At 47.1% G+C, this 15,552-nt stretch overlaps 1 protein-coding gene across 1 annotated transcript in view; it reads left to right on the top strand.

Annotated features, from left to right (window-relative positions):
- B3GLCT (beta 3-glucosyltransferase) overlaps positions 1 to 15,552 on the top strand; it is a 902,740-nt gene that overhangs the window by 621,034 nt on the left and 266,154 nt on the right. Inside the window, exon 11 of the mRNA XM_069205575.1 lies at positions 1,535 to 1,648. Within this exon, the coding sequence (XP_069061676.1) occupies positions 1,535 to 1,648 (114 nt within the window). The remainder of the gene's footprint in view (positions 1 to 1,534; positions 1,649 to 15,552) is intronic.

Raw genomic sequence — 15,552 nt, 5'->3', positions numbered from 1 at the left:
ACAATACCCATTCCATTTTCTTTATCCCACTTATATTAGTCACACATATGATAGACCATGGAACTGACATTAAAGGCTTATGCACTCACAGCTAGGATCCTTGTTGAAGAGTACTGTACAGATTCACTAGTTAAAAACTCTCAAAGTATGTGGTAAGCTGTATTAATGTTTTAATATGTACATCGTTTTATGCCATAAAACCACCAATAAGCATTCAATAATTGTACAGCCTATATTTAAACCACCCATCAACACTATGGTATTGTAACTTACACATTCAAATGAATAATATTAATATAAAAAAAATGATATTATCCAGAGGGAAATTCAGCAGAAACTGAAATAATGTTAATCACTGCCAGTTTTCACTCCACAGGATTTTGGAACAGTGACAGGCAAAAAGTACCAAGTTACTTCAAGCCTGTACATAAAGTTAGTATGAAGCCAACACTTTGAGTACCCAAACTACTCAATCTAGAAATAATGGTCACTGAGGAGTTATTCTGACAGTGGCAACGTATGTCTAGGCTGTCTAGTTGTTGAAATCTAATACCAAGAGGGTCTTTTCAATATAAGTTTGAAGATCCACTATGAGATATCTCTAGATTGTGGGTCATTTGTAGAGATCTGCTATAATTGAACCAATCTTCAGTTTCTCCAGTCTAGACAACATGTGTATGAAGTCTCTTCAAATGATGGATAACAAAGTGAGTTCTTACACTGCCTTCTGTAAACTGCAGGGTTATTTGATTGAGCTGTTAGATCATACTAGCCTAATAATGTGTTTAATCTGGCCAGTGGTAAGGCTTTAAACTTCCGCAACTTGTGCCAGAGTTGTGCACGCCTTATGCGAAAAACATATGTCTCAAAATGGGAAGTCGACAAGTTCAAAATGAGGTAAGCACTGAGAAGTAGACTTTCTAAAGCTCAGCAGTTGTTTACTAAATTGGTGTCAAATAGGTCCCAGAAACCCTGTAATCCATGTCTAAAGTTTGCGGAGGAGATATTTTGTAGTATTAGATTTACTTGTCTTTATGTGCAACATAGTGGATTTGCGACGCCAGGCATCAGTATATGGCCTTTTGTCTGACTTATTAAACATTCAATTGCTGATGTACATTTCAGTATGTTCTTCCTAATTCCTGGCAACATCCTGCACAGATATAATTGTTGGTAGGGTTTTCCTTTATTTACTTTGTACTGAATTTTAAAATACTGAAGTATATGTTTAGTTCAATTTTAGTTTGACTTATCACAGCAAACTTAATCAATACCATTAAAGTCTTTCAGAGTATGAACTAAACAATGTTGGTAACCACTTTACTGCCTTATCCTTGTCAAACAATGAGTGCTTCAATAATGTTAACTTTAAAAATGTCTTAGTACTTGTATTTGTTAGTCTACCAGAAAAGGTACATTATGTCCTTAATATCAAAGCCAATTTCAGCATCCTTCGTTCTATACTGGAATTAATCTATGGCATTAATGGCAATTTCGAAAAATTAATATGTCTCTGGTTTCAATAATTTTTCAGTTCCTGTTGTAAAGAAAACATGGGAGAGGGAGGCCTCAGTTTTTGAATACTACAGTGATCATGCTGATAGTTCAGTTCCGACTATTGATTTGGGAATCCCTAATGTGGACAGAGGTGAGCCATTTTAATCTACAGAAGGTAATCCTGATAATGTAGTAATTTTACCTTTAGTGGTAATGTTTCTCAATGTTTCTATCAGCATTTTTTATTGTTTGTATACTTAGTTAATTTTTGATCAAATGGTTTGTCAAAAAAGATGATTTTCTTTACACCATATTATACTTTACTAGAAGCAGTTTCCCCTATTGATTGATTGGTAAACATATAGGGGGTCATTCCGACCCCGGCCGGCGGCGGAAGCCGCCTGCCTGGCGGGAACCGGCAAAAGACCGTACCGCGGTCAAATGACCGCGGCGGTCATTCTGACTTTCCTGCTGGGCCGGCGGGCGACCGCCAGATGGCCGCCCGCCGGCCGAGCGGGAAAGCCCCTTCAACAATGAAGCCGGCTCCGAATGGAGCTGGCGGAGTTGAAGGGGTGCGACGGGTGCAGTGGCACCCGTCGTGATTTTCAGTGTCTGCAAAGCAGACACTGAAAATCTTTATGGGGCCCTGTTAGGGGGCCCCTGCACTGCCCATGCCAGTGGCATGGGCAGTGCATAGGCCCCCAGGGGCCCCACGACACCCGTTCCCGCCATCCTGTTCCTGGCGGTAAGAACCGCCAGGAACAGGATGGCGGGAAGGGGGTCGGAATCCCCATGGCTGATTCCCTGGGCCAGGGGAAAACCGGCGGGAAGCCGCCGGTTCCCCTTTTCTGTAAAGCCGCGGTCAGAATGGCCCAGGAAGCACCGCCAGCCTGTTGGCGGTGCTTCCGCAGTCGTTGGCCCTGGCGGTCGGTGACCGCCAGAGTCAGAATGACCCCCATAATGCCATAGACCTGTCCACTACGCTTGGTAAAGTTTCTTCTTCTTTTTTTGCGTAGGTCCCCTTTTGACTTGATAATGCTACCTTTATGGCTCATGCAAAAAAGGAATCATTAAGGAAAATGTACGACAAGTAAAACACAAATAGACGTTTCCCCAACTCGCATAGCCTTCACCCATTCGCCCTAACCATCCCACCTTCCCATTCAGGGCGCACAACTCACTTAGGGCCCTCAGGATACCCAGTCTCCCTTCCAATTAAATGGAAAAGGGTTCTCATTATTCTCTTCTATGGTAGTATTGAACATGTATAGAGTATGAAGACTTTGTGGCATGTGTCTGCCATGGGGCTTGAATGACGGATATTTGCAAATGGTAACCAAATATTTTTGGATTTGGCATCTATCCTTCGCATTGTGTGAGTTATTCTCTTTATTGCCAAAGGAGTGTACAAAGTTTATTCTTCCGAAGCACCTCTCTTGAGGCATACTTTCAGTTCCAGTGTAAAATGATATACTGCTTGGCAGCCCCTAGTAAAATGATGCCTGAGAGCCTTTGCCATTTTGCCCTCTTTCCCTTCATCTGTCATACTCCAAATATAGAAGGATCTTAGCTGGATCCCTAGCCATAGTCCACCACATAATTTCATTGGTGTGGCTAAGAATTTGCTTTCAGAATAGTAGGAAATTGGGTGACACGTTAGGGTGGGTGAAACCCTACTCAAGTAGCAACCAAAATTATTTTTAGGGTGAAACACAAGCAAACCCCAAACCACCCTGCACTAAACCCCATGGTAGCTTGGCACAAAAGCAGTCAGGCTTAACTTGGAGGCATTATGTAAAGTATTTATGCAGCACAGAAACAGTAATAAAGTGAAAACACAACACAAGGAAAAGCCCACAACAATTTAGGAAAAGAGTAAAATGTAATAAATTATATGACACCAAAACAACAAAAATCTAATTAGTAGAACTGCAGATATGCAATTTTAAAGGTTTTGTGAAAATCAAGCATTAAGAAGCAAAAAGGGGCAATTGTGATTATCTGGTTGTGGTAGTCCGGGTACAACTCATAAGTTCAGGCTGACTGTGATGGAGCTCGGGCCAGATACAGAAGTGAGTTCAGTCAGCTGAAAAGTACCTTGTGTCCTGGATGTCGAGATGCAAAGTCCTTGCTTTGAGATGTACAGGCTGGCATCAAGGAATCCACCAGAGCTTGCGAGGACTTGTACTGAGATGCATCAGCATCGAGGACTAGCTGCGTTGTGCTGGGCGAGAGCTGATGGCGGGCTGTGTGGAGATGTGTCCATGTCAAAGAAGCCTATTATGTCCCTGTGGCTTGAACAGGGGCAAGCCCTCTGAACGTTGGAGATTTCCTGGAGTTCTGATTCCACACAGGCAGGCTGGATTCAGCAGAGCAGCTCACAGTAGTAGAAGAGTCCTAGTGCAGCAACAGCTGACCTTGGGCAGCAAAGCATTCCTTGATCAGCAAGCAGGTGGACGGGCGCAGCTGGACAGTCCTTCTTCTTGGCAGCGTTCCGTGTGGTAAAGCATGGAAAGGCCCGCATAGAGCCTCCATTTTAGAAGCACATTTTTATACTCATGTGACAATGTACTGTGAAGACACTGTACATCAGGCCTATTCCTTGTAAGCGCTCCTGCCATGCAGCCTGTACACTCCATCCACGGCTAGGCAAACACAGAAAAGCGATGTCCTTCCATATGATCATCAGTTGGAGACAGCGCTGAAGCTGACGACATATCATCACATCAGCTCTGCACCATTGACACAATGCGAGGTTTCATTATACAACCCCCCCCCCCCCCTTGTGCTGCATTCGGCAGAGGAGCACATCTGCTGGGGCTGTCCTGGAATGCCCTGCCTGTGTCAGAGATGTAGCCCTGCTGTTACTGACTACTGTTCTTCAAGGGATAATAGCCTGCACAACTCCGACTAACTCCGGTCTCCTGGCACATCTTACCCAGGTCTGGGTGTTTAGGCTATCCCGACAGATCTGAAAAAGGGTTCTCTCACTATTGTCACAATAGTGAAAGTAGTAGCAGATAGGAATGCACCAACGGAATCACCCTAAGATGGTTGAACTGTTTATCTTTTTCACCATTTTTGTAATGCTGGTTACCATTCTTTATTTCATCCGCCTAATAAGCGCAGCTCATGCTTTTTATACAAGAGTAAGATTACTGCAATAAATGTTTGCAAATACATTTTGTATCTTACTTGTGTCTTGCTTTGAGTGTGCAAGGTAACAACAAAAGGGCTGATCTGTTTCCACAATTTTCTTGGAAGTCTAAGTAGTCATGTTTGAGGTTACTGATACCATCTACTACCCTGGGATGTTTAGGAGTTAAGATGGGTCACTGTGAACTAGTTAGGAAGACTGTCGCCATTTCCTAATGGTACAGATGGACTTTATTCCTGTAATCAGAATGCTATGTTGACAAGACACACAATCCTACTTAATTCATAGGAACTGTATAACTTGGCACCACCAACGTTCTAGGTCAAGTACTTATTTAATGGGTCCCCTGAGTAGGTTGTTACGTACATCCACTGCCCCCTTATCACTGTCATATGAAGACGTCTGTGGTGTGAAGAATTAATTCTCCTCAACTTAATAGGAAACCCCTATTTTTGGTCTGAATATTGGTCAAACTTGAACCTTTAAAAGGATAACCCCACTATAGTATTTTCCTCTCTAAATCCTATTCTTTAAATGGCGAACACAATTAGCATTCTGGTTAATTGTAGACATGCTGTTACAGCATATTTGGCACAACAGGGACTCCCTTTGATCTAAGGAGATGTCACCTTCATGGTTGAAGGACATGAAGCATGCAAATGTGAAGTTCTTTTTATTCATAGGTCAACTTCCCTGCAAAAACACAGACATTTCGTACATAGACTGAGGTCACAGCACCTAATCAGTACAAACCGTACCAACATTTAACAGATACCACTAACAGTTCAGGAACATCAAAATTGGTTCCTAAAAAAAGAACCCTTCTCATGTACTTCAACTTGCAAGACTGGGTCCCCTCAGTAATGATGAGGCGACCTGGCCATTTCTAGCCGACTACTTACCTTATCTCAATTGTAGGAGGCTGGCCTGGTTTGTGGTGCACACCTATGGTGTTCCTTATAATAGTTCCAGGCAACCACTATTAGTTAGTGAGACAGTGTCTAGGAAGCCAGGGTTCTCTAGTGGTAGCTGTAGTGAGCAGCCAAGACTTATCTTGGAGGAGTGTAAAGCACTTGCAATACCACAGGAGTCACAAAGTACTCACATTAAAGGAACCACACAGTGTTGCAAAAATAAAGGCACTTTATTATAGTATCACTGAACTAGATTAGTTATAAACAGTCCCCCAACTGGAGGTAAGTATTGTGAATTAGCATAGAAAAATAGCAAGCATTGGCAAGAAATAGAATAAAACAGCTAGGGCCCTATAAAGGGTGTGGGGGAGGCATACCATTTACTAAAATAGTGGAATGCGAAGTTAGGTCCCCCACCCAAGGATGTGGAATAGTTAGAAGGGAGCTGGGAGAACTCGGGACCCCGAAAGGTGAGTACCTAGGTGACCCCCAGCAACCAGGAGAGCTGCAGTAAATTACCTGGTCTTCCCAAATACTAACAAGGGTACTTGGAACAGGAATTTTGCAAGAACAGGACGTGTCCAGTGGAACCCAATGGTGGATTCCAGTAGAAGAGGATGTGCAAGAGAAGGGGACAGAGTCCAGTCCACACAGGAGTGTCCAGGTGGGGCAGGAGCCCCTACCCATCCTTCTGTGGATGAAGATCAGGGTCGATAGTAGATGATGAAGGCCAGCTGTGGAGCCCAGGAGCTGAAAAGGAGTCCCTGGAGTTGTGCAAAAGCTGTCCCACACCAGTCACCGCGTTGCAGTCAGGTCAGTGGTCAGGAGGACCACCAGCTAGCCTTGGCAAATGCAAATCTGGGCAGAAGAGGATTTGCAGAGAAGACGAGGATCAGCAAGGTCCGGGGGACTTGACCCTTAGATGGGAGTCCAGGCTGATCCTCAGCAGTAGTGAGAGCCAGCAGAAGCAGTCGTAACTCCCACAGGCAACCCACTGGCAGCAGGCACAGTAAGTTGCACAGTAAGTTGCAGTAAGGCCCAGTCAGCACACCTGGAGAGGAGTCCCCCGTCGCTGGAGCAGCAGAGGAGAGACTGTCCTTGCAAGGATGGAGTGCTGGAGGCTGGGGCTACTTGGAGCCTGAAGATCCCTTTGGAGCAGAAGTCAAAAATACTTGGTTGCTGCAAGAGCCGCGGTGTACAGGGGTTCTGTCCTGCCAGGAGAGGCAATGGTTCACCATCTCCCAAGTTGGGCAGAGAGGACTAAGAGGATCACTCATAACTATCAACTGTGTTGGAGGATCCAGGCAGTGCTTGTGGAGAGCAGATCCCAGCAGCCGGACGTCATTGCCTTAGGTGTCTGCGGAAGCCAGAGAAACAATGTTGCAAGGCGAGGTCATCTTCAGAGTTGCTGGCTTGTTTAGTTCCTGTGGAGTCCAGCAGCAATTCAGGTGGCCAGGAGCAGAAGAGATCAATGCCAAGGAGTCCTGGTGGAATCTTGCACACCGTATCTGGGGACCCACCCGCAAGGAAGTCCCTAAATAGCACTAACAGGATGCTTGGTCACTATGCATGGTGGCCACCTATCAGAGGGGGTCACTGACGTCAGTCGTCTGTCCTGACCAACCAGAAGCTCCCAGGCGCCTCTGCACATCTTGTTGTCAAAATGGCAGAATCAAATGGCCACCTGGAGGAGCTCTGGGCACTACCCCCTGGGGTGGTGATGGTCATGGGAATGGTCACACCCCTTTCCTTTGTGTGGTTTCACACCAGAGCAAGGACCGGGGGTCCCTGGACTGGTTGAAACCAGATTATGCCCCTCAAATGTGCCCTTGAAAGCAAGCTGGTGGCATGGGGAGGCTACCCCTCCCCAGCCTTGTAACACCTATTTAAAAAGAAGAGGTTGTTGCATCCCCCCTCCTACAAGAAATCCATTGTTCTGCCTTCCTCTGCTTGAGCTGGTCAAGCAACAAGAGGGCAGAAACCTGTCTGAGGAGCTGCAGGAGCGCGGGCTGCCCGCAAACCCTGGAAGACTGGTAGGAGCAATACTGGCAGTCCTATAAGGAGCCTCCAGAGTGCATGGAATCATCACCAATACTGGCATTAGTATTGGGGTATGATCTCGACATGTTTGATACCAAACATGCCTAGGTTCGTTGTTACCATTATGTACCTGTGTCCAGTACACGGGTAAAATGGCTTCCCCGCACTTATGAAATCCAGTACATTGGAACTGGAGTACCTAGGGGCACCTCCGCTCATGCAGGGATGCCCTCACACATAGGAGCCCGCACCCTGCCCTCTGGGCTAGGGGTGACTTACAGTTACCTGGTGAAGTGACCAGCAGTGAAAGGTTGCATGCACCTTTTCACGGAGGCCACAATGGCAGGCCTGCAGGCACAGTTTGCATGGGCTACCATGGGTGGCATGATACAGGCTCCAGCCCATGGGGAACCCTGTTGTACCAATGCCCTGGGTACCTAAGTACCATATACCATTGACTTACAGGGGTATACCAGTATGCCAATTGTGGGGTCTAAAGGGTACCAAAGCAACCAAATTTAGAGGAGAACAATCACTGGGGTCCTGGTTAGCAGGATCCCATTGAAAACAGTCTAAGCACACTGATAAATAGGCAATGTAGCAGCATTGAATGCCACTGAAATTCGTACCTTCTACAATCTAGTAATACTATATAGACCTTCAATGGAGTTTGGTATGCGCACAGTAACAGTTGCCCCAGAGAGGGTTCAGGCTGTGCAGCCACAGTTAGCTGCAATTAGTACAGTGACTAGCAATGCAATTCTGATTAATATTCCCTCCAGGTTGAAGGAGATTCCTTTCTGGATTGCACAAAAAACAAACTAACTTGAAACAGTGTTTCCCCGTACAGGACCCTAAGATGAACATGGAATTCTCACAATATATCTACCACTTGAGATGGTTCCCCAAATTGGAAACCATGCCATCTGGGGCACTGCCATCTATAACACACGGTACAACATCTATAGCCTTCTTACCAGATGTGCTTAAACAGATTCAAAATGAATACGGGGCTGTCCCTGGCCTGGATTTGGGAATGAAATTAATAAGCAACTTTGCCACGGTTTCCTCATTTATTTTGAGCAGCATTAAAGGGGAGGCAGCTGAGCTGGCAGTACGCCAATGCATCACCCAGGTTCCTGTTGTGGACCAGGAGTGTCATATATTAAAAATTATTGCTGACACCTATACATCTCTAGGTTGAGATAATTTGGGAGCCAGGCTTAACAAGCCACAGCTTAAAGGCAAACCTGACACAGATAATGCCAACAAATAAACATCTGAGTCTTCTAGGAAATGCTGGGACAAACAGAAAAATAAGGATAAAACAAAAATATGATTTGGAACGCCTCAGCCGGAGCCACTGAAAAGCATTACAACCTACTTAAACATGATACACTTAAACAGCCTGATAGATATCAGCATACTGATACATGCCCTTCTCATTCCTTTCAGGACTTACGCTGCAAACACTCAGAGAGAGGGGGACATTCAGAGCACAGGCATGATGAGTATGTGAAACCTAAAAAGAGGGCTCTTCTGACCTCATCATAAAAAAGGAAGAGAAACTTCCACAACAAAATCCTGAATTTAAAAAGAAGAAGGTGGCAGGTATTCAACTAAATACACCACACCTATTGAGAACGCTCCTTCAGAACAAGACGTGGGCATTGACACTGCTAAACAGTGCGGCAGAGGTCTCTCTCACATAAATACACTCTCACTCGCAAGCACGCACATAACATACATTTAAAACAGTTTTTTACTTACCTCAGCTACCAAGGAGGTATATATTCTAGCTAACTGTGCTTCATTTTTTAATACACTAATAGTGATTAATTTATTATTCACTATTACTCTAATAAACATCTGATTGAAAGCAAGGAAGTTGGGCTGCAAGCAGCGTTGCATGCAGCTTTCACTCCAGATATAAGGGATGCCTTATATCATGATCACTGAATTCTGACCCTTTGCGTCGCCCCTAAGGTAGGCCCTTTAGCCCAAGGGCAAGGTGCATGGTTATAAGTATGAGGGCACCCCTGCATGAGCAGAGGTGCCCCTATGAGCCCAAGACTCCATTCACTGGGCTTTGTAAGTGTAGGGAAGCCATCTTAAGGTATGCAGTGGGCAATAGCCAACATAAATTGTCCAACTGCATAATGTCTTCTCCGAACCTAGGCATATATGGTATCAAATATGTTGGAATCATGTAACTACACTGATTCCAGTGTTAATTGCATGATACCATGTACTTTGGGCGTTCTGTAGGGGATCCCCCAGTGTCTGCCCTTACAGCCTTGCAGGGTCTACGTGCCAGCCTGTGCTGCTGTCGACCCCAGACACTGTTCTGCCCTCCTGCTGCTGAGCCTAACTCAGACAGGGGAAGGCAGAACAAAGGATATTTTGTAAGATAGAGGTGTGACCACCTCTTCTTTAGAGTAGGTGCCTCTGGGGTAGCTGGCGGTGCCTCTCCGCTCCACCAAACTGCTTTGAAGGGCACATTTGGTGCTGTCCTTGCATAAACCGGTTTGCACAAGTACAGGAACCCCAGCTTCCCACTCTGTCGCGAAAACACACAAAGGACATGGGAGTGACCACCACTTTATCCAGCCCCTGCCATGGGAGATGCACAGAGCTCTGCAGGTGGCCACTTGATTCAGCCATCTTGGAAATAAAATGTGCAGAACCCCGAGAGCATCTAAGTGGTTAGTCCAGCTAGGTGACTTCCCTGACCCCCACTGATAGGTGGGTCTTTGTAGTTACTGTCCAACCCCTTTCCTGGATTACTTAAGGGCTCCCCCAAGGGTGGACTCCAGATTTGTCTGCAAGACTTCAGGCACCGTCTGCAGGTCTCCTCTGCAAGATATTTCTGCAACCTAAATCAAATCATTAGCATTTATAAAGCGCGCTACTCACCCGTGCGGGTCTCAAGGCGCTAGACACCAGAACCGTTACTGTTCATCACTGGAACGAGAAGCAAGACTGTAACCAGTAGGAGGGCTCCTGCTGCAGTTTTGTTACCAAGTTGTGCAAAGACTTCCGCATGTCCGTGGCTGTACATTCTTCAGAGTCACTGGGACTCTTCCTGTACTTAGGAAAGCAAGTAGTAATCTCCCTTGGAGTGAAGGAGTTATTCCCCTACATCTGCAGGCACCTCAACAATGACGACTGGCTTGTGGATCCTCCTGTCCCACGGACTCACCAAGGTTCTGTCTCTCTCCAGAGGGCTGACCCATCTTCCATGCAACTGGGAAGTTTGTCGTCCCTCGTTACAGCTGCTTGGTTGGAACCCCTGTGCACCACGTCTACTTGTCATTGCCAAGGCTTGTGGGCTCCTCAGTCCAAAGACCTAGCTCCAAGAAGCCCCGGCCTCCACCACTCTCCAGCTCCAAGAACAACATCCTCTCTGCAAATTCTGCAACGTGGGCATCCCTCTTTGCTGTGCCTGCTAGCAAACGGTCCTGCTTAGGGCTCCAATGATTCCTGCTTTCCCTCCTGCTTGCTGAGGGCTAGCCCTGACCTACCTGCCAAGTCACCTGGACCTAGCTTGTTCCCCAAAATCCTGAAAACTCTGTATGACTCTTCTTTTCATTTTCCAAGGCCTGTTGGTGGTCCCGCTGACCACTAACCACTGACCCCTCTGCAATTCAACGACCAGTGTGAAATTGCTCATGGACAACTTCTGACATCTTCCTGCATCGTCTGGACTCCACAGCTGCACTTCTTTGTTCTCCGTCCTGCAGGAAGCATCACTGAGAAGGGAGGGCATTGCCCTCCTACATCGCCTAGGCACCTCCGGGTTGTTTGGACTCTGTCCCCTCTCTCCTTAGGTCCTCTTCTTCCAGAATCCACACCTGGATTCCACCGACCTAGTCCAATGATCGCGACAGCAGCTGGGCAACCAAGGTCCCCATTGACTTCAGCTGGAGGTTCTGATTTGACTTCACCCCTATGCACCTGGGCTCCCTGGTGTAGGTACTCCACTGTTCTGGGTATCCATGGGTGGGGGCACTATCCAACCTCCCTTTTCCCAACAGGTTTCCTCAGGGTCCTCTGAGAAGGGTCTCAAAGAGCAAAAATTCCAACGGCGACTTCCCCATGTTAGCCTATGGATACTTACCCAAGATTTCTACTCTGCACACAGGCACTTGGGGAATTCTACCTACTTACCTTTAGGGTTTTAGTACTTCCCCAATCCTACAGGTCCTTGGGCGGTAGTGTGGGTTGGGTATGGTTTTTTCACATTCCATTCTTTTTTGTATATTGTTTGCCTCCCCCGCCAATAGTGGCCCATGTTATTTTATGCCCTTACTTACCTGTTGCTAAGTATGTTTCTGTTTGACCATATCTCTAGTTAGGAGATATAACGAAGTTAGTTCTAGAGTGTGTGTTATAATAAATATTACATATTTTTTCTAAAACTGGTGTCCTTCTTTCCTGTGTGTACTTCACTGACTGACCTCTGTGGTATTTGCAACCACTTTACACCCTCCTGTATAAGCCGTAGCTGCTTTCCCCAGCTACCTCTCCGAGAGCTCTGGTTATCTAGAGCAGCCTACACTGTCACTAAGGGTTGGCTGGACTCGGTACAGGGTCCCTGACCAGTAGGTGTACAAACATACTAAGCCAGCCTCCTACAGCCCCTGTCAGAATACTGATATAGTTGAGGTTTTTGAATTTTTTTCTCGGTCTCTTAAATTATGGCCACCCCTGCCGGATTCCCAAGAAGTGGTTGATCCAGTCTGTTTTTTATCTTTGTCTTTCTGTTTCTTCTTCCCTTCTGTTGCAGATTTCTCTTCAACACAACCTTCAGTGTAATTTTTAGGTTTTAAATGTAACTTAATGGGTTGAGCACCCAAGGTATCTCTACCTACCAGAGGTATACATTTCTTGGATTATTTTTGTTAGTTCCCATTCATGATCTTTAATTGGAACTGCTTCAACTTGCTGACATACATTTTTAAAACTTTTTAAAACGCATCACGTTTTCCACTAAAGAAAACAATTTGCTTTAAAAACAAAAGATTGGTTTATTTCCAAGCAATTACAGACATGGTGGTCTGCTGCCCCCAGCAGGCCACCATCCCTGTGATGGTGGCCATTTCCAATGGGGTTGCAAAATGCTACTTTCCTCATGATTATTAATGTGGTGGGTCATTTGCGACCTCATTGGGAATCACTACATGTGTCTGAGATACATTTGTAAATTTCTAATTGCGAGTCTCGAGTTGCAACTCGCAAATAGAAATGGACATATATCTGGCCCTAAATCTCATCCCCAAATGCCTTGGACTGCACCATATGTCCCATATGGATCTAACTACGATTTTGTATTTGAAAAAGGGGGGGGGTTCGGATCAGGGTTCCACTTCCCTGGATCCCGACACCTGTGTTTGCTATCATAGTGTAGGCCCCTGGAGCACAAAGTGACATTGGGTTCCCCTAAGATGCGTCTCTTGCAGTAGGACAAGAACTGGTTCAAACGCTTAATATGTGCAGTTACCATACTTCTCTTAATAGTGTTGCCCTGCCCATTTGCATTCTATATACTGGTGTGTGTGGGCTATATCTGATAGATACTTCTAGTTGCAGATTCCCTACCTTTTCAGAATTCCCCCAGGTGTCAGACTGGGTCTGGAAACTTTGTTTTTTAGCAGTACCTCTGCGGGCCGTCAGGTAGTGTCGGTTGACTCCGCACGCATCGGTGGTGTTCTGTTTGCTGTGATGACGTCACGGTCGTATATAGGCGCCACCCCGGCATGCTGACGTCAGTTATTTTCTTTCCGCACCAGCCTACGAGCAGATCCAGAGAGGAGCTACCTCAGTTATTTTTTTACTACGATTACATTTTTGTCGAACATTTTTGACAAGGTGGTGGATGCGTCGAGGGATGTCCCGCAAGACCGGTTTGAAGCCTTGCGACTCCTATCTCTGAATGATGTCGGTGACGGATCCGCACTTTGTGTGTCTTTGGTGACTGGAGCGCGATCACTACCCGAAGTAGTGCTCCGAGTGTCGGGCCATGAACCCGAAAGCTTTGAGGGAGCGGTCCCTAAAGCTAATGGCGGCCCGACAGTCGACCCCGCGGTGCTCACAGTCTTGTTCGAGAGGAAGGTCTCGAGACCGGCCGCGGAGTCACCTCCACTCTTCGTCCTTGGAGTCATCGGGACATTCGAGTCTTAAGAAAAAGAAGTCGAAGAAGGACAAACGTTCTTCGACTTCACCTCGTCGCTCAGACAATGTGGTGAGGGAAGAGCATCGATGCTTTAGGCCTCCATCCTCGGAGCCTCCATCTGGGTCCACCCACACTTCCCTGACTTCTCGGGAGCCGGAGCCACCCTGCCCAGCTAAAAGAGTTTTATGAGGCAATGCGCCTCATTTTTGGGCAGATCGACCCACCTTCGGTGCCCTCAGGCACAGGTGAGTCAGTGAGGGCCCCCTCGAGTTTGAAGTTGTCGGCTTTGGTCACGGCTCCGGAGGGCTCCTCCGGATCCAATATTGGATCCGCCCCAACGCCAGTTGTGCACAGCAATCTTCCCTGGTGGTGGGTCAGATCTTGATGCTTCCGATGTCGGTTGGGTCCACAATTTACGTCGATCCTATTCTCATACTCGACAACCCGGACCCGGAACGACATCGCTCGAAGCTGATTCAGTTTTCTATGGGCTCTCTTGGGCCCAGGGTTGATCCAGACCCTCATACTTATGGGTATGGATACAGGGAGAGTTTAGAGGGGCCACTGGACCCTTTGGAATACCGGCTTGACCCCCAAATTGACTGGGTTTAGGAATTGGGTGATGCCAGTGGTCTAGACACCTCCCCTGACACTGGTATGCTCTCTCCTCCTACCATTGCTATGGAGGAGGGCGCCACATACTCCATGGTGGTGAGAAGGGCGGCTGAGGTCTTGGACCTTGAGCTATCTTCTGTGGCGGTTAGGCCTAACATCCTGACCAACGTGCTTCAGCCAGGGTCTTCCACATCAGAGCCCCTTCTCCTCTTTAATGAGGCACTGACGGATGTCCTGTCGGGTACTTGGTCCAGACCCAGCATAGGGGCTCTTGTGAATAGGATGATTGCCCGCCACCATCGGCCTGCGCCAACAGACCCGAAATTCCTCACCCAACACCCCATGTCTGTGAGCCTTGTGATCTAGGTTTTTTCTTCTTCTTCCACTGGCGTATTCCCTGCCACACCCCCGGATAGGGAATCAAAAAGACTGGATAGTTTGGGGAAGAAAATGTTTCCTTCTTCCAGTCTAGCGCTGCAGTCGGTGAACACCACATGCCTTTTGGCCCGGTATTCGCATAGTTTCTGGGATATGGTCACGCAAGTGCTGCCTACAGTTCCGGAAGAGACCCGGACTGTCCTCTCCCAAGCGCTTGTAGATGGGAGAGATACAGCTAAGTTAATCATCCGCTGTGGACTGGATACGACCGACTCTCTAGGCAGATCGGTTGCATCGACGGTGACACTAAGACATCACACCTGGCTGAGAACATCTGGCTTCTCGGGGGATGTCCAGCAAAAGTTGATGGACATACCCTTTGATGGCAGCAATCTCTTCAGGTACAAGGCGGACTAAACGCTCAAGCGCTTTAAGGATTCCCGAGCCGTGGCCCCGGTCCCTTGGCCTCGCACCTTTCCCTAGATCCCGCCAGTCCGCCTCTCTCCCCTTTCGTAGCTTTGGAAGGGGCACCCAACCATGTCCTTTTCCAACAATCCATTGACCCATGAACACTGTATAGCCCTGCGCGGACGCGGGATCCCACAATCTCAATGGACCAGGGAGCCAGCAGGTCGCCCAGTCCAACCCCACCGCCTCATCCTCGGTCCCCAAACCTTCCCTGTCTGTCGGAACACCTGGAAACAGTTGGAGGCAGGATTCGCCATCATCTGCCCATCACAGGAGATCTATTACCACGGACAGGTGGGTCCTCCAGA

Source organism: Pleurodeles waltl, chromosome 8 (genome assembly GCF_031143425.1).
Source record: "Pleurodeles waltl isolate 20211129_DDA chromosome 8, aPleWal1.hap1.20221129, whole genome shotgun sequence".
In the NCBI taxonomy this organism is placed as follows: Eukaryota; Metazoa; Chordata; class Amphibia; order Caudata; family Salamandridae; genus Pleurodeles; species Pleurodeles waltl.
Note: the sequence above shows the minus strand (reverse complement) of the source record. Positions and strands in the feature narration are given on the sequence as shown.